This window comes from Antechinus flavipes, chromosome 3 (genome assembly GCF_016432865.1).
Source record: "Antechinus flavipes isolate AdamAnt ecotype Samford, QLD, Australia chromosome 3, AdamAnt_v2, whole genome shotgun sequence".
Lineage (NCBI taxonomy): Eukaryota > Metazoa > Chordata > Mammalia > Dasyuromorphia > Dasyuridae > Antechinus > Antechinus flavipes.
In genome coordinates this window covers 604,593,005-604,616,624 of record NC_067400.1, presented here as the reverse complement: position 1 = coordinate 604,616,624, position 23,620 = coordinate 604,593,005, and the positions used below count along the sequence as shown (strand labels likewise).

At 39.8% G+C, this 23,620-nt stretch overlaps 1 protein-coding gene across 5 annotated transcripts in view; it reads left to right on the top strand.

Annotated features, from left to right (window-relative positions):
- The first annotated feature begins 3,539 nt into the window (after nucleotides 1-3,539).
- Nucleotides 3,540-23,620, top strand: part of CCDC27 (coiled-coil domain containing 27) — a 42,141-nt gene continuing 22,060 nt past the window's right edge. For 4 of the 5 annotated variants that reach the window (XR_007952316.1, XM_051988731.1, XM_051988733.1 and 1 more), the window contains exons 1-4: nucleotides 3,540-3,683; nucleotides 5,712-5,892; nucleotides 15,020-15,200; nucleotides 22,596-22,794. Coding sequence is in view for 4 of the 5 variants with exons in the window: in XM_051988731.1 (XP_051844691.1) it covers nucleotides 15,027-15,200; nucleotides 22,596-22,794 (373 nt within the window). In the remaining variant the exon portion in view is untranslated. The remainder of the gene's footprint in view (nucleotides 3,684-5,711; nucleotides 5,893-15,019; nucleotides 15,201-22,595; nucleotides 22,795-23,620) is intronic. The other variant, XM_051988734.1, reaches the window with a different exon arrangement.

Here is a 23,620-nt window from a genome sequence, read left to right as displayed (position 1 = left end):
TGCACTGCAAAAGGAGCACAGGTGGGGAACACAGACCACGTGGGGTAGACCAACAAGAGGGCTGTTCAGCTTCCTCCCCACCTTGGTCAGCTTTCAACCTTTGTCACAAGGGATGGCGATGGCACCCTGGGTGGGGGATCAGGGAGGAATATTCAGAATGAGTGGAAGCTTAAATGGCATTAATAAAAATAACATGAAAATTAAGAATAGAAGCATTTCTGGTCAAATCCCCTGGCAGTTGCCCTCTGACCTGGCACTGCCCCCCATGTGTTGTCCTCCTTATTAGAATGTGAGTGCTTGACGACAGAGACCGTCTCATGTTTCCATCTGTGTCCCAAGTGCTTAGTGCAGAGTATACTTAATAAATGCCTTATTGTCCCCATGTTTGGGAATCACAGAAATAGCAGAATGGGACACTATCCCTGCCCTCAGCAAGCCTTGAGCCTGGTTCAAAAGGGCAAGACCACCGTGAATGAAATAATCGTATATTCTTTTGGTGGTAATGGTCCAAGATTCAATTAACAACTGAAATCCTGAGGCTATCAAAAGCTTGGGATCTAGACTCCCAGGTCTAGAGTACCTACTGTGGAGGCCATTGGCAGATAATGGGCAGTGGAAAGTGGGAAAGGAACTGAAGTTTAGTTCAAGCATTTATCCCTGCGTTAGCTAGAGGCCAGAATTTTCCTTCTGATTAAGCAATCTGTAAATCCACGGGGATGGAACAGAATGGAAGCCATTCAGGGTATTTATTAATAATCACCTTGTCCTTACAATTCCTTAGCTGGATAGGGAATCCCTGGGATAGATGGTTCTCCTGGGTACCTTCAGGACTGATTAGCCTTGAATGAAGAGTCCAACTGGGCTGAGATAATAGAGCTGGGAGGCTGAGAGGCCAAAGGCAGCATGGCTTTAGGAAGTGGTTTGGGGAGCACCCACTGTGGGAGCAGCCCAGCTGCAAAGCACTAGGCTCCATGAGTTCTCCACCTGGAGTCAGAAGTAGAAGAAGGACTCAAGACCAGGCTTTGACTCTTGCAACTTGGGCAGCTCTGGACAAGGCTCATCTCTTCAGACCTGTGTGTCCTCCCTGTGAAAGGCGGAGCTGGACGGGGTGACTTCCAAAGGTCAACTTTGTGCAAAAAGATTTCCTCATGGCTTCTCTGGTTCCAACGACTCTAACCTTGATCACCTGGTTAGAACAGAAACTCCCTGGGGCAGGGATTGTCTAGATCTTGTACCCAAGCTTGGCTCAATAAATACTTTTCCATTCATTTGCTGGGACCCCCACTTTTCAGTAACTCCAGTTAGGTCAGGCCAAACTATGGCTCTTACCTGAGCAGAACACATGCCCCAAGGAAAGATGGGGTCACTTTCTCCCAACAGGAGACAGGTAATGTCCACATCATGTAGAGCAGTGTTGTAAAAGATGCTACCTTGAAACAAGCAAAGTCACTGCTGAGAGTTTTGTTTTTTATTTCATGTGTTTATTTTTTTTTTTAACACACATTGTTTTATGAATCATGTTGGGAAAGAAAAATCAGAGCAAAAGGGAAAAATCATGGGAGGAATTAAAAAAAAAAAAAAAAAAAAAGAAGTAAACATAGATGTCTTGATTTACAGTCAGTCTCCTTACTTCTTTTTCTGGATGCAGATGGCATTTTGTGTCCAAAGTCTAGTGGGATTGCTTTGAATCACTGAACCACTGAGAAGAACCAAATCTTTTGCCATTGATTATTACACGTTCTTTCTGTTACTGGTACAATGTATTCCTCGTTTTGCTTGTCACTCATCTGATGTTACTCTCCCTTTTTTTTTTCCTTTTCTGGATGCAGATGGCGCTTTCCATCAAAATTTATGGAGATTGCCTTGGATCACTGAACCACTGAGAAGAATAAGTCTTTCATACTTGATCATCGCACCTTCTTGCTGTTATTATGTACAATGTATTCCTGGTTCTTCTTGTTTCATTCATCATCAGTTCATATAAATCTTTTCAGGCCTTTCTAAAATCAGCTTATTCATCATTAATGTTATTATTATGTATAATAATATAAATATTAACAATATTAATTCTACTATCTTCATGTACCACAACTTGTTCAATCATTCCCCAATTGATGGGCATTTACTCATTTTCCAATTCTTTGCTACCACAAAAGAGCTGCTGCAAACATTTTTACTGCTGATAGTTTCAATCCAGGCAGAAGCCCCCCACAAAGCCACAAGAGTCTAACAGGCCTTGTAGCCCTGAGGAAAGCCTCAAGGTATGCCCCTTTTACCTGACCTAGACATAACAGAACTGACTTCCATAGAAGTGAGTCTTTCACACCTGATTTCCTTAGTGACCTGAGGGAAGCTGCCAGATAGAGGCTGCTAACAACAGCTATTGGATTTATCCACCCTAGCTGGGGACTCCCATAAAATTTCTGGTACAAGAATTGCAAAGCTGGATCAAAATGCTTGGAGAAGGACGCACGAACCAGGAAGTGGGAACTCAGGTCATCCACAACCTGATAGGTAGAGAAGGAACAACCCATGAGCTACCCAGAAATCTCTGTGTGACTTTTAGCAAAAATGTCTAGTCAGGGAAAATAAAAGGTAAGAAAATCTCGCTCCTTAGGAGAACCATTTAATTAGCTAATAGAAAAGTTCCAGGGGTCGGGGAAGAAGGGGGCAGCTAAGTGGTACAGTGGATAGACCCCCAGCCCTGAAGTCAGGAGGACCTGAGCTGAAATCTGACCTCAGACACAACACTTCCTAGCTGTGTGACTCTGAGTAAGTCACTTAATCCCAATTGTCTCAGCCAAAAACAAAAAAGAAAGAGAAAGTTTCCGGAAAGTTGATTTTTAGACACAAATGTGAATAAAGATCCACACCCAAAAATTTTGGTCTTACTTGTAGAATCCACAGATTAATGATCTCCCACATCTGTTCACTTCATCAAAACACATCTCAGCAATCAGTCTATTTCAAACACAGAGTTTCTTACAAAAAACACCTTTGCCTAAAAGTAGGCAAAAATGAGATCAAAAATGAGATCAAAATGTAGTCAAAATCATAATCTATTGTGGGACATAATTAAAGCATAATGTGGAAAAGACTCTGGACACTTGTGTTTTTGTGGGGTGCTTCTGCCTGGATTGAAACTCTGGCCCTCTGAGCCTGGCCTTTTGACCAGACTCAGCTTCATCAGGACCACAGGACCCTCCTTCCCATGTGTCTCCTTCTTACAGAGCAAGAACTGTCCCATTTTTCCACTTGTATACCTAGAATTTGGTAAAGTTATTGGCTCATGGTAAGCACTTAATACCCTCTCATCTATTCATCATTTTAAAAATGGGGGAAATATTGCTCAAACTGCCTGCCTTGTGGAGTGAGGTGAGGAAAGCATTGCTGACCTTACAGTTACATCCATGAACTATTAAGTCTCTCCGCTCTCTCACAAATGCATGTCCTTCGTCACAAAGAGAATCAGATGGGGAAAGATCTACTTCCTTGTTAATCTTCTCTTGGCAACAGCAGTTGCCCATTCTACCCAAGAATTCTTCAGAAGGAAAGGCCTCCCTTCTGCTGTGGCCATGAAGTCTCCTCCCCTTCTCAAACATCACCTGCTTTAAGATGCCACAGGTTCCCCTAGAATTCAGGAGCAAGTTCAAACAGAAATGGTTATTGCTCCCCCCGGAAAGGTAAGTGAAGATGTCTGGCTGACCCATTATTGCCAGAATCACTGGACCGTTGACTGGACATCAACTGTAAGAAGGGAAAGAGGGAGGATAAAAGCAATTGGGAAAGTCACTACAGATCCATCATTGTTAGCTAGAAAATTGGAACCTGTGGAAGATGGGCCAATAATTTTAAAGATTTGTAGATTTAGAGCTGAAAGAACCTATGGGTCATCTAACTGAACCCCCTCGTTTTATAAACGAATGAAAAAGGATCAGTTAAATGATTACCAGGTGATGAACGATAAAATAAATTCTAAGGACGTCAATACAAAAGTGAAGTCCGTTCCTGCTCTCAGAGCTTCCAGAAGACCGCATGCACATGGGGCAGGAGCCAGAGAAGTGATTCAGGTTGGAAAGGTTGCGGTGATGGGGGGCAGAGACTGCCAGGGGAATAGCTTTGATGATGGCTCCAGAAGTGGAAAGGGGGAAAGTGGGTTAGCGGATTGAAGGCCCAAGGCCACAGGGTTCAGAGGTTCCTTCAGTCTCCAGCGTGACCTTTTTAGACTTTAGTTTCCTCATTTGTCAAGTGACACATGAATTGGAGCCTAGGAAGTCTCATTTGCTCTAACTCTATGATGCTGTCTCACTTGACTGGAGGTCAAATTCTCATTTTCAGTGGCACAGTAGGTCAAGTGTTGGCTCAGAGTTAGAGATCTGAATTCAAATTTCGCGTCAGACACTAGCAGTATGATGCTGGAGTCTTTAAACTTTCCTCTGCTCAATTTTCTCATCTGAAAATTAGGGATAACAATAAGGGCTTTCCAGGGTTGCTGTAAGGATCAAATGAGATGATATTTGTAAAGTTCTCTGAAACCTTACAATGCTATATAAATGCCAGCTTCTATTTATAACCACTTTTCTTCTATCATCCTGGACCAGTCTGAGGCATGAAGCCTTAGTTTCCATAATTATAAAAATGGGAGAGGATAGGACCAGATTCTCTCAAAGGTCTTTCTGACTCTATGTCCTACGAGTCCATGAAAGTCCAATTCTACAATGCAGTCTTGCCACGTGCCATCCATGTAGCCATCTGGAAGGTCTCCAACTTTATGAGTGGGTTCAAGAAAATTTTTTTTTTTTTGCTAAGGCAATTGGGGTTAAGTGACTTGCCCAAGGTCACACAGCTAGGAAGGGTTAAGTATCTGAGGCTAGATTTGAACTCAAGTCCTCCTGGCTTCAGGGCTGGCGCTCAATCCACTGGACCACCTAGCTGCCCCTGGTTCAAAAATTTTTAATCTGCAAAAAAAAATCACTGACGCAGAGCTCCAAACCAATAATCATTTAATAAAGGGACCTGATCACTTGGATCCGAGATGTCCTCTTCCCCAGTGTCTTACTCAGAAGAGGCAAAGTAAAATACAGTTTTGTTGGACAATAGACCCTTCAAAAGGACTCAAAATGACACATCAGCATAGGTGGTCAGAGAATGGGCAAGGCAAGGGTTTTTTCAACTAAGTGGTCATGAGATGGTGCCCCTCTCTTATTGGGCAAGGACCATGAGGTACCAAAATAAATTGGGAGTCTTTCTATATCATGTCAAGACATCCCACTCATGTTGGGTTTGGTCATCAATATTCTTGTGATTAGGCGAGTGAACTTGCTAACTAATAGCCTGGGACTTAAGACTAATCTTTTTGAATGATTTTTATATGTAATATATATAAGATATATATTAACACTTGTATTTCCTATACTCAGGTTAATTGACTAGACTGACTTAATATATGTTACTAAATGTATGTCACTCATAACTGCTAAAAATCATTCCCCTGTGTAAATGATTAATTCCAACTAGAGGAAAATAGGGGTCTAATTAAAATCATCTTTGTCAATTTTCAGTTGTATTTTAACGTTTTTCTGTGGACTGCCCAACACGAGGCAGACGGAATTTCTCAAACAAGAGATACATGATCCCACTGGAAAATACAAGCAAGGTTCTTTTTAGGTAGTTTGCCTTACCTGCTCTCAATGTATCCATCTCTATTTCAGAAGCTGATTCAGGGGATGAACAGATACCACCAGAGATACCACCACAAGGAAGAGAGAGCACATCAGAGAAGTCATTCAACTTACATAGACTCACTGTGGTCATATTTCAAAGAAGAAAGCTAATACTCAACTGATAACTCCTTTGGAAAAAGAAAACTTAGGGAGGAGACTTCTAAGGGAGGTAGGAAAATAGGAAATATTTCAATAGATAAAAGTTGGGATTTATTTCTAAACTAGAATTTGTTTTTCATTCAGATTGAGGTTGATATTTGGTATATATTGCAGAATTATGTATTGTTTTGGGGTTGGAGATTTTTATTGGGGATAAAGACATAGTTTATATCCTTTTTTCTGTTAAGTGGCCTTATTCAAGACTCTTAAAAAACACAATAAAGTCAGGTCTCAAATAAAGTGAAAAAGAAAATGAGTGACATTTCTCAACGACATTTCTGATAAAAATGAAGAACAGAAAATAATCCTCTCTCTAAATTTAAAATAAGATTTAAAATTTTGATGGAAATTGCCTAATCAAGTCATATAGAAGCTTCTGAATTCTATTATTCAAATTATGAGTATTAAGATTTGTCAGAATATTATCTAATGCGAGAGAAAAACTTTCCTAGTGTTTGTCCCTTTTGGTCCTGTACTGCTAAGCATATATCACAAGAAGATGGATGATAGAGAGCTATCATATATCATAGCAACATTGTCTGAGATTTCCAGAAACTGGAAGTCAAATGGGTATCACTGGAAAATGACTGAACAAGATATGGTGTAGCACTATTATAGAACATTAGGTATTATTTCAGGAAGATTGGATCTAATTGGTTTAGGGAACTTCCAATGAGGAAAATTCCTCTAGCAATGCCTATCGAGGGGCTATCTGGTACCAAGGATAGAACATCTCCCAGCCTGGATTCAGAAAGACTCATCTTCCTGAGTTCAAATCTGGCTGGATGACCCTGGAAAAGTCATGTGAGTCTGTTTACCTCAGTTTTCTCATTTGTAAAATGAGCAGAAAGAAATAGCAAACCATTCCACCAGTATCTTTACTAAGAAAATCCCAAATGGAATCATTGACTCAGACATGGCAGAAAACAAATGAACAACAATGTCCATGAGCAATAGCTCTGCAAGTGATATTATTAGGAAGTTCCCTAGGACACCAAAAGGCTTAGTAACATTCCCAGATCAAGGCAGTCCTTGAACCTAACTTGGAGGCCTCCTATCTATGCACTACAACATGGCTCTGTGCCAATGAAACACCAAATAGGAAGAATTCAAAGAAACATGGAAAGCTTGATAGGAAAAGAGAAAAGAGTTTACCCAATGACTCTAGAAGGACTCCAGAGAGCTTTCATCACTGAACAATTGGAACTAGTTTGAATCATCTCATTGTTGATGAGAGACATGTCCATCAGAAGTAATCCTTGTATAGTCTTGTTGTTGCCATGTCTAATGATCTGGTTTTGCTCATTTCACTCAGCTTCATTTCATGTAGGTCTCTCCAGGACTCTCAAAACCATTCTGCTGGTCGTTTCTTACAGAACAATAATATTCCATAACATTCATATACAACAATTTACCCAGCCATTCTCCAATTGATGGGCATCCTTTCATTTTCCAGCTTCTAGCCACTACAAACAAAGCTGCCACAAACATTTTGGCACATACAGGTCCCTTTCCCTTCTTTAGTATCTCTTTGGGGTATAAGCCCAGTAGAAACACTGCTGGATCAAAGGGTATGCACAGTTTGATAACTTTTTTAGCTTAGTTCCAAATTGTTCTCCAGAATGGCTGGATCCATTCACAACTCTCACTCTCCCCCGCACTCCTCCCCTCTCTTTCCCACTCTCCTGCTCTCTCCTCTTTCTTTCCCACTCTCTCACACTCTCTTCCTCACTCTCCCGCGCTCACCTCCCTTCTCTTTATCCCACTCTCCCGTTCTCCTCCTCTCTTCCTCACCCTCCCACTCTCCTCCCTTCTTTCTCACTCTCCCGCACTCTCCTCCCCTCTCTCTTTCACTCTCCCGCGCACTTCTCCCTTCTCTCTATCCCACTCTCCCCCACGCTCCTCCCCTCTCTTCCCACTCTTCTGCTCTCTCCTCTCTTTTCTTTTCCACTCTCCCGGGCTCACCTTCTTTCTCTCTATCCCACTCTCCCGTTCTCCTCCCCTCTCTTCCTCACTCTCCCGCTCTCCTCCCTTCTTTCTCACTCTCCCGCGCTCTCCTCCCTTTTCTCTTTCACTCTCCCGCGCACTTCTCCCTTCTCTCTATCCCACTCTCCCGCGCTCACCTCCCTTCTCTTTATCCCACTCTCCCGCGCTCTCCTCCCCTTTCTTTCCCACTCTCTCGCACATTCTTCCTCACTCTCCCGCGCTCACCTTCTTTCTCTCTATCCCACTCCCCCGTTCTCCTCCCCTCTCTTCCTCACTCTCCCGCTCTCCTCCCTTCTTTCTCACTCTCCCGCGCTCTCCTCCCCTTTCTCTTTCACTCTCCCGCGCACTTCTCCCTTCTCTCTATCCCACTCTCCCCCGCGCTCCTCCCCTCTCTTTCCCACTGTCCTGCTCTCTCCTCCCCTTTCTTTCCCACTCTCTCGCACATTCTTCCTCACTCTCCCGCGCTCACCTTCTTTCTCTCTATCCCACTCCCCCGTTCTCCTCCCCTCTCTTCCTCACTCTCCCGCTCTCCTCCCTTCTTTCTCACTCTCCCGCGCTCTCCTCCCCTTTCTCTTTCACTCTCCCGCGCACTTCTCCCTTCTCTCTATCCCACTCTCCCCCGCGCTCCTCCCCTCTCTTTCCCACTCTCCTGCTCTCTCCTCCCCTTTCTTTCCCACTCTCTCGCACATTCTTCCTCACTCTCCCGCGCTCACCTCCCTTCTCTCTATCCCACTCTCCCGTTCTCCTCCCCTCTCTTCCTCACCCTCCCGCTCTCCTCCCTTCTTTCTCACTCTCCCGCGCTCTCCTCCCTTTTCTCTTTCACTCTCCCGCGCACTTCTCCCTTTTCTCTTTCCCACTCTCCCGCGCCCTGGTTCGCACTCCCTTCCCCGGGGCTCTGCTCTCCCATTCCCTAGATCTCCTACACTTCACACACTCTCCCTCCCCTTATTGAAGCCCTGTGTGCGTTGAAGTGCGCCTCTCCTCTCTCCTCTGAGAGTAACCAGGCTTCCAGACTATTTACAGTAATTCTGGCTCTTTGCTTCAAAGGGTTGAGAGAATCACGGGAGACCCAGAACTGGAATCCACACCAGAGTTAGGCACAGCCCTTGACTTACCTGGCCAAGCGGTGACCTGGAAAGTGCCATCCTTGGTCAGAAAAGAAACAACCCTCACCCACTAGCCAGACCACATTCAGAAGTGACCCTTAAATTTGAGCCCACTCTCCCCAAGAACCCAAGTGGTACTGAGGAAAAGTGCATCCTTGTTCTGAAAACTGTATTTAGAATTCTTGTTCCCATCTTCCACAAACATTTTCCTCTGTTGGCTATCATGACATGATCTGATCACACCAGGCTCCTCGGTTTTATCATTAACATTTTCAAGTTTAACTGACCAATTATCAAAACAAACAAAAGTCACATATATTAACAAGGAATAAAGTTGTCCTATGTATTCAATGAACATTTTGTTCTGTTTAATGTTTTCTCTGCTAATGTTGCTGTTGTGTGTCTATGGGACTTCTTAGTTACTCTTCTCATCCATTCCACATTTTTTGGACTTCTCGTATTCATTCTTTCTTATAGCATAATGATATTCCATTACATTCACAGAACACAATTTATCCAACTATTCTTCAATTGCGGGGCACAGTTTGTTTCCGGTTTGTGTGGGAATTTGTGTGTTTAACTGGGACAAACAGACTATACTGTATAACATTGGTTATACATATACATATTACACATATACAATATAACATATTATTGGTATAATTGGGAGTTCCAGTAAGGAAATGGTCTTTCATATGCTCTCCAATTCTATTTCATATTTAGAATTCCTGGGGTCTATTGTATCTCTTCATTAGTCTGTAACCTCTTCTCCTAAATAAACCTACCTTTGCCGAAGAGAATGACCATTATGAGTTATTACCAAACCCCAACATTTGGTGCTTCTCCTAAAGTACAACACCTGGTGCCACGTCATTTTCTCGATTAGCTGCATCAACTATATTAGTTTCGAGTTTCGGGATGTCTGTGGTTGATCAAACTAATATGAGCTTGAAAGGCTCTATCATAGGTCATATGAGCTTGAAAGGCTCTATCATAGGTCAGACACAAATAGTCCCTATGAACATTTGGGATAGTTTCTCTAGTTTTGCACATCTCACATTTCTTTTGGGCTAATTCAATTCTCCTTTGCTTATAGAGCACATCACCTTTGCTGGGCGGTCCCGTGCTAGTGTCTCCATGTCATACAATCAGTTCTAAAGTTAAGGGAGATCTTGAATGTGTCCTTGTATCGCTTTTTCTGACCACCTTGTGAGCACTTGCCCTGTTCTCCATAAAATAGCCTTTTTGGCAAGCAAAACTCCAGCTTTCAGATAATGTGGCCAGCCCAACAGAGTGCTCTCTCTTCAGTAGCATTAGAATGCTTGGCAGTTCAGCTCGAGAAAAATCCTTATCTGTTAGGCGATTTTCAGAATCTTCCTAAGACAATGGAAGTGATTCAGTTTTCTGGCATGGGACTGGTGTACTGGCCAGATTTCATTATGTATGCTATTATATAATAATAATATATATTTTATCCACCAAAGTCTTTTTTCCCCAATAAACAATTTCCATCAGGTACAAACAGAGGCGTAGGACCTCTAGCTTAAAGGGTATAAGGATTTTTTTATGTCATGTTGCCCCATATTGCTTTCCAAAAAAAGTGACTCAACTTACAGCTACAACTACATTAGATTAGTGTCTCTTTTGTCACAGTCATGTCAGCGTTGAATTTCATCTCTTATTATCTTTATTATTGTTGAGTTATTTTAGTCATTTCTGATTCGTCATGACCCCATTTAGGTGTTTTCTTGGCAAAGCCACTAGAGTGATTTGCCATTTTCTTCTCCAACTTGTTTTACAGATGAGGAATTGAGCAAACAAGGTAAAGTGACTTCATCCAGGGTCACACAATTAATAAGTGCTTGAGACAGGATTTAAACACAGGAAAATGAGTCTTCCTGACTCTAGGCCTGGTACTCTGTTCACTCCATCATCTAGCTGTTCCTTTTTATCTTTCCTTTCTTGTCCTCAAAGCAACTATGACTAAAAAGGATGGACTGACCATGCAGAGAGAATGAAGGGATAACTGAACCATGAGGAGAGAGTGAGGAGATAATTGAACCATGTAGAGAGAGTAAGGGGATAATTGATGGCCAGCTGGCTAGCCTATGCGCCCCATTGGTATACTTATAGTTTCCAGAGAATCTCAGCATTCTGAGTAAACTTTCTGTGATAAAATTATAGGAGGATAGAATGGGCTAGGATGGATGGGCTATAGTCTACCTCACTGAGGGCAATACCAACACTGATATGTATCATCACAGATCCATTGTAATATTATAGATATACCCAGCTTTGCCAATTTTATGGGTATAAGAAAATTATCTTAGAGCTTTAATTTACATTGCCTCGATTATTAGTGATTTTCAACACTTATAATTGATTGCTGGTGTTTGTATTTCTTCCTAAGATCACCAGATTAGAAATCGGGAGAACCGGAAGTTCTATCCTGCTTTGGATAGCTGCCTATTCCCTCATCTGGGAAATGAGCATAAAAATACCTGAATTGTTAAGTAGATCAAACAAGATGATTATTGCCAACCTAAAAGTACAATAAAATAGTCCAATTATTACTATCATAAAAACTATTTTATTACATCCTCTTAAATCTCACCCTATCATTCTCATATCAGAGAATGGTGTGTTTAATAATTGCAAACAAACTGTGTGCCCAGCAAACACAGAATAGCTAAATGTGATAAGATATTACTAAACCATAGAGAAAAATCAAAGGAAGAATTCAAAGAAATACGGAGAAAATTTTAAAGTGCTTCAGGGAGAACAAAGTAGGACCAGAGGCATAGACAATCGCTGCAATTAGGTATGTGCAGACTGTTTTTAAATGGTAATAAAATTAACATCAAAAACATCAACCATGGGGCAGCTGGGTGGTGCAGTGGACAGAGCACCAACCCTGAAGTCAGGAGAACCTGAGTTCAAATCTACCTTCAGACACTTAACACTTTCTAGCTTTGTGACCCTGGGCAAGTTACTTTGCCTCAGCAAAACAACAACAATAGGAAAAAAACCCCACCAACTATATTCAATTATTCTGTGACTGTTTCTGGTCTACATTTGAATACTAGGTCCACATGACTATCACCCTTGATGTTTTAAAACTTTGTGCAGGGTTGGAGATTATTCTGTTAGATCCCATTTGTCATGTTCCCTTTTGTTTACTACCAGATAATTAGATTTTAGAAAGTTATTTAAAAACATTAACCCAAATGTCTGGGACATGTTATGCCACAAGTATACACAGATTCCAAAAAAAAAAATGGACTCCAGCTTAGAAAATAAAGACCTTTTTAACCTTTAGATAAAATTCTTTTTTTGGTATGTGTCCTAAATGTTAGGACCCTTTCAGAATCCTAAAACTCTGTCCAGACATTATATTTTTGGCCTTCCGAAAGAGATCATCATACTTCTTGAAGGTGTTTTTCCTCTTTTATCTCTTTAATCCTGTCAGTGCAAAGCTGGGTGTTTTATTTGTTATTATTCTGTCATTTCAGAAGACTTAGTCAGTGGGGGAAAAATGTGATACTCCTTTCCCCTCCCTTAGAGATAAGTGAATGGTTTTTCAAAGTACTTCTAAAACTTAATTCTCCAAGTAGGTGCTAGAAATTCTCTGGTATGTGTAAGCCCAAAGGTATGTCCAGTTCTTTCAGCCACTCCCAATGCAATCTTACCATTTCATTTTACTCCCTTCACTCTTTCCCAATTTGACCAAGTTGTTGGAATCTAGTTTTTGAATTTGATTATTCTATAACTTAATCAAATTTACATTACTTTGGGCAGAGAAGGGAAAGGAAGGAAGAAAGAAAAGGAAAAGAAAGGAAAGGAAAGAGGAAGGAGGAAGGAAGGAAGGAAGGAAGGAAGGAAGGAAGGAAGGAAGGAAGGAAGGAAGGAAGGAAGGAAGGAAGGAAAAGAAAGAAGAAAGGAAGGAAGGGAGGGAAGGAGGAAAGAAGTGTTGGGATTCAAAGGGAACTGCCAAAATGTTGGAATTTCAGACCAGTGTCAACAGCATCTCAAAAGAATTTTCTTACTCATCTTCAAGTCAAGAGGCAAAGTTTATTATAATTATAATACCAATTAAAGTAGGTTCAATTCCAAAAGAAGTTATCAAAGAACCAGAAGTAGGAAGGTAAATTTATAGGGAAAAGTTAGAGAACAGGTTCTTTATGTCACTGATACGCTGCTAATTTTATGGTTTGGAAAGTGAAGTAGAGGAGTGGTCTGGTTGTGACTTTGTGCGCAAGTGTATAGTGCCCCATAGTTTTCAGGGCAGAGTTGGCAGATGGGCAGGGTGGACAGGAGCATGGACTATTCTGGAGGTGTGTTGTCACTAGGTCAAATAGTGAACACTCAGTTTTGTTCTGTGCCTGCTTTTTAAAAATATAATAATAGCTTTTCACTTTTCAAAATACATTCAAAGATAGTTTTCAACTGTCTTTCACCTTCACCCCTGCAAAATCTTGTTTTCCAAATTGTTCTCCCTTCTTTCCCCCACCCTTCCCTAGATAGCAAGTAATCCAATATATGTTAAATATGTGCAATTCTTCTAAACACATTTCCACATTTATCATGCTGCACAAGAAAAGTCAGATCAAAAAGGAAGAAAATGAGAAAGAAAAAACCAAGCAAACAACAATAGATAGAAATACTATACTTCAGTCCACAGTCAATCTCCACAGTCCTCTCTCTGGTTACGGATGACTCTTTCCATCATAAGTCTATTGGAATTGTCTTGAATCACCTTGTTGAAAAGAGCCAAGTCCATCACAGTTGATCATCACATAATCTTCTCGTTGCTGTGTATAGTGTTCTCTTGGTTCTGCTCACTTCACTCAATATCAGTTCATGTAAATCTTTCCAGGCTTTTCTGAAATCACCTGCTCATTGGGGTTCTTATAGAAAAATAATATTCTACAACATTCATATTCTATAACTTATTTAGATAGGTTAGATTTCTTAAGGACCATATCTTAAACCTAAATCACTCTGCCTCTCATGGATTGGTCAACAAAAGGTCCCAGGCCAAGTTCTGTTTGCCTTAGAGTGAATATAAATAGCCTTCCCCCAGATTGATTTTTTTTTAACTAGGTAAAAAAGGCCTTATTTGTTCTTGTTTCTTTCTTAGCTAGCCTTAATCACTGAATAGGTAGTTGCTTCATCAAACTCAGACCTGTTAAAGGATGTAGCAAGGTTTAAGAGATGTACCCAAAAAATCAGACCAAAAGATGGAAAAATGAGGGAAAAAAAGAAAAAAGTAAGCAAACGAACAACAACAAAAGGTGAAAATACTATGCTGTAATCCACATTCAGTATCCTGCATATTAAAGGCACAAAAGTCCCCTGCTGAAACTTAACAGGGATGAATGTAAAATTGTACAACTGGACTCAAAAATTCATTTATGCAAATACAAGACAAGGAAAACAGGAAAGATAGTTTTCCCCCCCACTATTGTAATTAATCTGCTTTCTCAAATACTCAAAAGGCAGCTATCACTTATTACAGAATTTCAAAGCCACAGAATGTAAAGGGGGACCTTAGAAATAATCTAATCCAAACTGATCTTACAGCAGAAAATGAAGCTCAGAGGGGCTTGCCCAAAGTCCCGCAGCAAGTACATAGTCATGAAGCCAGTAATAAGGTCTTTTAGATCCTATCCCTTTTCAGTGAATTACAATTTTTATCCTAGACTGCATAAAATCTTCATAATGGTGAGGCTGGCCTTGCCCAGGGTTGCTATGGAAACCACTGTGATGGCATCTCTCTAGCTCCTCTTAAGATCCAACAAAAGAGGCTGTCTCACTGCTTCTACTTAAACACAAAGAGATTTGGAAGCTGGCCCTCCTAACTTAGCAAGATTAAAAAGAAAACCCAGGCCAATACCAGAAGCCATGCCAAGCCACTCGAGCATTTCAATCTTGAAACACTAAGTACCATTTTTTTTTTCCCGTGGGGAGACAGAAAAAGCCAAGGACTATCTACCCCCTGTGAAAGAGGGTCTCTCGGTGACGAACTTCAGGCTGTTCCTCTAGGTTTCAGATGAATCCTGCAAAAGTTAAAGATGGGCCGAAGAAACAGGACAGGAGCTCCACTGCTGTGGCGAAGGGCTTCCACAACCTCTGGGACGTCTCTAGCCGGAACATAAAGACCTCCTCCACTATTACAAGTTCATTCCTGCTCTCCAAAGACAGTTCCAGCTATTCCAGGATGAAGGTATTGGGATAAAACTGAATTTTCATAGGTAGAATCTGTAGTCACACATCCACTCTACAACTCATTCACTCACTCATTCATTCACTCATCCATTCAACAAGTATCTATTAAATTCCTACTAAGTGACAGACTTATTATGAGTTTGGAAGGGAAATGGGGGGAAAATCCCAAACTGTGTAAAATGTTCTCCTGGTTCTGCTCACTTCACTCAGCATCAGTTCATGTAAAACTTTCTAGGCTTTTCTGAAATCATCTTGCTCATCATTTGTTATAGAACAATAGTATTCCATTACATTCATATACCACATCTTGTTCAGTAGATGGGCATCTACTCAATTTCAATTCCTTGCCCACTACAAACATTTTTGGCACACGTGGATCCTTTTCCTTCTTTTATGATTTCTTTGGTTTACAGACCCAATAGTTAGTCTGCTAGATCAAAGGGCACACACAGTTTCATAGCCCTTTGGGCAAAGGTCCAAATTGCTCTCCAGAGTGATTGGATCAGTTCACAACAATGGCACACCAGTGTCTCAGGAAGCATTTAGAATTCTACTGGCTGTGGAGAAATCCTTTGTCCAAATGGCCTTTTTAAAATAGAAATGATAAAAGTTTCATTTATCTAGTGCTGATTGGAAAATCAGGCTAAATATTTTCAGAGGAATCTATATTTCAGTTATTGCTGAAAAACTCCATTTGTTTTCCCCCAAAGTTATCTTTGATCATTTGGAAGTCAGCCACATGGAAGAGACATAGTTTGGGATGAACAAATGAATTAAAAAGCATTTAGAGAAACACTTAATATGTGTCAAGCATTGTGCTAAGTGAAAATACAGAGAAAATAAGTGACACAATATTAAGATGCTCACACTCTAATTAGTGGGGAGGACAAACAGAGAAGAAAGTTTAGTTGCAGGATAGGACATAGCTAAAGGTGGATGGCAAGGATCAGAGGTCCTTAGGGTTGTATCAAATCATTTTAATAGTACCAGGGCTCTAGAGGTTGTAGAGAAGTCAGATGGCAAGGCTTGGAGGGTCTGTGACAAGGTTGGTCATCAGGTGTGGTTCTTAAGAATTGCAACCTCAAGTCTGCTTAGGAACTCAGCGAATGAATCCATTGTTCTGAATGTAGAAAATCTAAATTTTTAATTCTCAGATTGGGAAACTATTGGGCCAGGATGGTCTTTCTCCCTTTTCTTCCTTCTTCCTCTCTCCCTATCTCTCTTCCTCCCTCCCTCCCTGCCTCTTTCCCTTCTTTTCTTCCCTCCATTCCTTCCTTACTTCCTTCTTTCTTTCCTTCCTCTCTCCCTCCCTCCCTCACTCCCTCTTTCTCTTCCTTTCTTCTCTCCATTCCTTCCTTTCTTCTTCCCTTCCTTCCTCCTTCTCGTCCTTCCTCCCTTCCTCTGATCCATATTCAGTCTCCATAATTATCTCTTTGGTTGAAGATGGTATTTTCCATCCCAAGTCTATTGGCATTGCGGCAGGTAGATGATGCAGTGGATAGAGTACCAGTCCTGGAGTCAGGAAAACCTGAGTATAAATCCATCTTCAGACACTTAATACTAACTAGCTGTGTACAATGTTGTCCTGGTTCTGCTCACTTAACTCAGCATGTAGGGTTTTCCATGCTTTTCTGAAATCAACTGCTAATTATTTCTAATAGAACAAAAATATTCCTTTACATTCATATGCCATAATTTATTCAGCCATTTCTCTAACTGAGAGGCTCAGTTTCCAATTCCTTGCCACCACAAAAAAGAATTGTTGCAAATATTTTTTGCACATGTGGGTCTTTTCCCTGTATTATGAACTCTTAGGATACAGAACCAGTAGAGACATTACTGGATCAAAGGGTATGTACAGTTTGATAATCCTTTGGGCATAGTTTCAAAAACTCCTCTCTCTCTCTCTTTCTCTCTCTCATAATATTTTCTTTTTTTTCTGAATTACATATAAATTTTTTTTTCTAACACTTTTTTAAAAACTTGAGATCCAAATTCTCTCCCTCCCTCTCCCCTTCCCTCCCTGGGATAGTAAGCAATTTGATATAGGTTATATGTGTGTAATGCAAAACATATAGGAAAAACTTCTTAATGAAATCAGTCCAAAAATGGAATGGACCATCTCAAGAGGTCAAATAGGTTTTCCCGCAAATAAAGAATAATGGGGATGGATATTTATTCAGGGTCTGAGTTGGATTCCATGCTATCCGAGATGGCTTCCAACTAAGAGATTCTCTAATTCCAAAACTTGAGTTGTGAGGAGCTTAAACTAAGAGTTTTGCCTTCAAGGAATTAAGATCAGTCACAATTTTTGTTGTTCAATATTTCACTTGGTTAAACTTTTCATGACTCTAAGGGTTTTCTGGCAAAGATACCGGAGTGATTTGCCATTTTCTTTTCCAGAGCCCTTTAATAGATGAGAAAACCAAGGCAAACAAGATCACTCAGCTAGTAAGTGTCTGAGGCCAGATTTGAACTCAGGAAGATTGAGTCTCCCTCACTCCAGACCCAGAGCTTTATCCAATACTACCGAGTTGCTTTTAATTTAGCCTCAATTTACCATGGAAGATTAAGAAACTCAACTTTAAGCCTGCTTAGGAGCTCAATAAATGGATTCATTGTTCTGAATTTAGAAAATCTTAATCTTCAAATTCCTGGATCAAGAAAATGTAGGACCTACACTTTTTTTTCTTATTTAGCACAGAATCAGAGAATCTGAGAGAATCTGAGAATCTCAGAAGTCATCTGGTCCTTCCCAACTCTGAGAAGGAATCAACCCTCGACAATTTCCTTGACAAGGAGCCATCCAATCTCTGTCTGAAGGCTTCCAGAAGCAATATCAGATGATCATAGATTTATATTTGGAAAGGGATCTCAAGTACCAAGAGAATTTATTCAAGCCCAAGGAAATTTATTCAGTTTTGGAATAACTCTAGTTGTTGTTAAGAAGTGTTGCTTTATATTCAATCCAAATCAAAGTGTGCCTCTCTGCTATTCCCATCCACTGGGGATAAAAGATATGCTATTGGTTGGTTGTTGTCCTTCCTTCTTAAAGAGGACCAAAACGACATCAGTATGATAGAGAGAGCCATCTACATCCAGAGAAAGGACTGTGGGGACTGAATGTGGAGTACAACATAGCTTTTTCATCTTTTCTGTTATTTGCTTGCTTTTTGTTTTCTTTCTAAGTTTTTTTCCTTTTTGATCTGATTTTTTTTTTTTTGTGCAACATGATAATTGTGGAAAGATGTATGGAAGAACTGAACATGTTTAACATGTATTGGATGACTTGCTGTCTAAGGGAGAGGATGGTAGAAGAGAGGAAGAAAAAAATTTGAATACATGGTTTTGCAAGGGTGAATGTTGAAAACTGCCTATGCATATATTTTGAAAATAAAAATCTTAATTTTTTTAAAATGACATCACTATGTTAGAGTTTGAGTTTTGAGTTACAGTGGGTAATCAGACCAATATGAGCTCAGACTGACAAAAATAGTCTATATGAACATTTGGGGTAGCTTCTCTAATTTTGTGCATCTCGTGTTTGGGGTGGGGTTAATTCAAATGTATGTTTGCAAAAAAAATTATTTTATGGAGAATACACATAGGGCAAGCCCTCAAAAGTGGTCAGAAAAAAGCAATACAAGGGCACTCTCAAGGTGTCTCAAGAACTTTAGAATTGATTGTATGACATGGGAGACACTGGTACAGGACTGCCCAGCATGGCGTGCCCTCATCAGAGAAAGTTGTGCTCTATGAACAAAGCAGAATCGAAGAGAATGGTGTAAGCAACAGATGGAAGAAATAGTGTTGAATTTGGACTCAAGGAAAAACTTAGTTGAATTCTGCCATCGGGTACTTATTATGTAAAGCAACAAGTTACTTAATATTTCTAAGGTCAGTTTCTTCATCTATAATAATAATTCTATCTCACATGAGAAATGAGAAAAAATATATGTAATATCCAGTCTGGGTTCATCCACCAACTTACATATATATCCTTTGGGATTCCTAGAGAATGCGTCTCCTGACTACTACTTTCCTCAGACTTGTTAGGGAAAGTCTATGTGTTTGGGGTTTCTAACACTGTAGTGGCTGAGCTCCCGTTTGTGTGCTTCCCATTATTAATCAACTAATTGAGCTCTATTAGTTTTTAGAAAAGAGATTTACTAAGAAGATGTGATACAAATAATTGCTACAGCAGCAGATTCTCTCCTTGGATACGGTACAAGGTTCAAGCTCCAAGTACAATGTGTAGAGAATACATGTACCTCATGGTTCCTAACCCTGGGAGTCCTTTTTTCCTTTTAGTGAAGGTCTCCCCTTAAGTAGAGCTCTCTGTTGGCAAATATCTAGAACTGGACCAATATGCTCTACGGCTGGGTTGGAACATTGCTCTGTTGAGCTGGGATTCTTCACTGCTTCTGGGGCTGAATAGTGAAGTCAGAAAAATCCCAATGTGGTACAACCAGATGAGAAATGAAAGCTGTCTAAGCTGTCTAAATATCCCTCCTTAAATGGATGTTTCAGAGCTCACTCTCCCAAATCATTGAATTCTCTGAAAACTATTATTTAAGAAAAATCCTGGATTTCAAAAAACCACAAATGAAAACTTCTCACATTTATTAGAATCAAAGGGCAAAAATGAAAAAAAGACTCCACTGAGTCTTTCTGAAAGGGACTGCAAAAGGAAAAATCTTGGAAATGTCAGAGCCAAAATCTAAAACCCTCATGTCAAAGAAAAAATACCATAAACACTGAGAAAAAAAGCAAATTCAAGTGACAAGAATTATACTCAAGATCATCATACAAGACCAGGCAAAATCTACAAAAATGAAAGGAGACTTGGGAATACAGTATTGGAAAAGACAAATATTGGGCTTACAAAACTCTGAATATAAGACTAGAGCAGGGAAAAGGCACTTAAGGAGAAAAGAGAACTTTCAAATATTTCTGATGAGAAGAGCAGAGCTGAGGAGGAACTTTGAAAACACACACACACACACACACACACACACACACACACACACACAGAGATAAATGTATTTGAGCAATTGGAAGAAATTGAATCATGATGCAATATATGCAAATATAAGGGCAGCTGGGTAGGTACAGCATTTAAACTGCAGAGTTTGGAAATAGGCAGACTCATCTTCCTGAGTTCAAATCTTGTCTTAGACACTTACTAGTTGTGTGATCTTGGACAAGTCATGAAACCCTATTTGCCTCATTTTTATCATCTGTAAAATGAGCTGGAGAAGGAAATGACAAAGCACTCCTATATCTTTGCCAAGAAAACCCCAAGTGGAATTACTAAGAGTTGGACCCAATAAAGAGGAATGAACAACAATAATGGCAATATGTGCTAATAATCTGGAAGAGGCAGAAGAAACAATTATACCTGCAGAACCTTGGTATGTTTGAAGGGTATTAAGAGAGTTAAATAAGAAAAAAAAAATGCATGTGGGAGGTGCAAGAATAGGGGGAAAGACAACTCAGGGTTTGAATGGGGGAAGAAAATGGGAGTTAATAGTAGGAGGAATATTTGTACTTTTACAGACATATATACATCAGTGTAGAAGGGAAAGAGTTATAATTGCTACTTCTCATAATGAAAATGTGGGAAGAATACACATGTAAATTTAGAACCCCAAGTAAATGGGTTCTCACTTGTGCTAAAACTGTTCATTGTATATATCAAAGGGAGGCAGAATAAATATCACTAGTCTCTTTTCCTCCTCCCTTCTCCAAGAAGGAAAATGGCTTTCTGATCAAAGTCAATCATGTCACCAAAGTACCTCTGATAAAGGTACTTATCCTCCAGAGAGAGATTACAAAGTGTATTTTGGGTGTGGATACTGTATGAATTTGGCTTTGCCTGACTATGTTCCCTAATGTTTGTTAAATGGAATCGATAACAGTGCCAAAGAAGATAGTAGAATGGATTAGAAACCAGAATCCCAAGATACTATATTTATAAGAAACACTTGAAATGGAAAGGCACACATAGAATTAAAATGAGGCACTGGAGTAGAATTTATCAGCTGAGGCGAAAAAACAATAGTCAGGATCTCAAACAAAGCAAAAAATAAAAGGAAACAAAAGGAAACTACACTTTTCTAAAAGATATCAGATAATAAAGTAATACAGTATTAAAAATAAATATATTTTTTTAAAAACCAGTAATGCCCCTCCCCCAAATGGAATCATTTTGACATTTTTTTTTAAATGCAAAGAGAAATAACTTCAGAAGGAAGCACAAATGGGACATATTTGAAAATAACATGTAGAGTTTTAATATACACATTTTACAATAGTGTGAAATGGAAATTGATATTTCATATGAAATTTTTTGTGTTTTTTTTCAGTGTATATGAAAATATTCTTTTGGAGTATTTTAAGTTCATGATTTTAAAATTAAATATAAAAAAGAGAGAAAATGCCAGGGTTGGCAACAGATTAAAAAAAATTTTTTTGAGAGTCAGTGATGTGATATGGTCATCAAGAAATCAAATGGCATCTTAGCCTGCCATTTAATTAACATATGCATAGAGTCCAGAATTAGGGAAATGATACTTTCATTGTATTTCACTCTGCTCTAAAAACATATGGGGTATTGCATTGTATTCTGGGCACTATTTTTAGGAAAGACATTCATAAGTTATGGCTTATTGGGAGAAGGGCATACAAGATAGTAATAGGCTTAATTAAGATCATTAACTCAATTTAATTAACATGAATCAAGGGTCTCCTCTTTGCAAAACATTATGGCAGATGTCAAAGATACAAAGCTAAGAAACAGTCCTTTATCCCTAAAAGGTTTACATCCTTTTAGGAGAAAGGGAGAGAGGAATACATGCAAAGAATTAAGTCTATATAAAATATATAAACAATGATGCCGAAAATTTTCATGAGGGATGGGAGACATTGTTAATAACAGATGGAATCAGAAAGAATTCTCTTATAGGAACTTCATACAAAAGGAAATTTTTGGCATGTTTAATAGGAGAGAAAACTTGAGGGAAGACATGATTAGTTGTTTTCAAATATTTGAAAGACTAATGGAAAAGAGGGAATTTTTTTTTTTTGGCTCGATTATAGACAAAACTCAGAAGCAATGAGTAAAAGATGGCAGTAGGAGAGACATATTTAAACTTCACGAAGGAAAAATCTTCACAAACAATTCTAATTATCATCAAATGGGATGAGTTGTCTTGGGAAGGTAGTAAGTTCACCATCAGTGGAGATTTTCAAGTGAAGGCTGGAAAACCATTTATTGAGAGATGTAGAGAGACAGTTTGGACAAGGTGGCTTTTGGGTCCCTGCCAGCTCTGAGATTCTGTGATTTTTATGGTTTGCTTTCAATGACTGTCTTAAATATTCCATCTTTCAGGAGGAAATTAGCAAGGACAGTCCCTCTGGCAACATTTACAGCAAAACCAGTGTTGAAAAGGACAATACTGGAACTGAAAGCAATGTCATCACCTGTGGGACTGGCTACCTTCCACTAATGCAGGAGCTGCAAAGGGCCTTTCTCATGCGTGCCGAATGTCCTAGGTTTAGCAACAGGTCAACTTCAACAACACAGTGGGGTAAGAGCTGTGATTAAAGGCAGCTGGGTAGAAATGTGTGTCTAGCTCTGCCAAACTAGCCATCGTCCTTGTTTTCTCTTGAGAGTAGCTTTGAGGTCAGAGTTAAGTACACTGAATGATTGTAGGCTCCTTTGAGGAGCTGCTTTCAACAGAAACAGAGTTGAGTAAATAAGATGGAAGGAAAGGGAAGGAAAAAAAGGAAGGAGGGTGGGAGGGAAGGCAGAAAAGGAAGGGAGAGAGAAAGAAAGGAAGAGAAAGGAGGGAAAAGGAGGAGAGAGGGAAGAAAGGAAAGAAGAAAGGGTGTGAAAGGAAGACAGAAAGGGAGGAAAAAAAGGAAAGAAGGAAGCAAGTAAAGGAAGAAGGAGAAGGAAGGAAAGAAGGAAGGAAGGAAGAAAAAAGGAGAGAGAAAGAAAGAGAGAGGGGAAAGAAGGAGAGGAAAGAAGAGAAAGAAAAAAGGAAGAGATTGAAAGGAAGACAGAAAAAAGGGAGAAAAATGAAAGAAGGAAGCAAAGGGAAGAAGGGAGGGAAAGAGGGAAGGAGGAAGGGAAGAAGGAAAGAAGGAAAGAAAAGGAAGGAAAGGAAGAAAGGAAAGAAAGGAAGCAAGGAAGGAAAGAAGGAAGGATGGAAGGAAGGAAGAAGGGGGAGGGAGATTGGAAGGGAGGGAGGAAAAACCAGAGCACCAGTGCTGCTTTGTGGAAGAAATCATTTGGGTCACTAAGGGCTTAAAAAGAAAAAAAAAAATTAAAATAAAAACAAGAGTCCCTACCCTCAGGGAGTTTACTTTCTATTTTCTTTCTATAGCTACATAGATACAAAGTATACACTT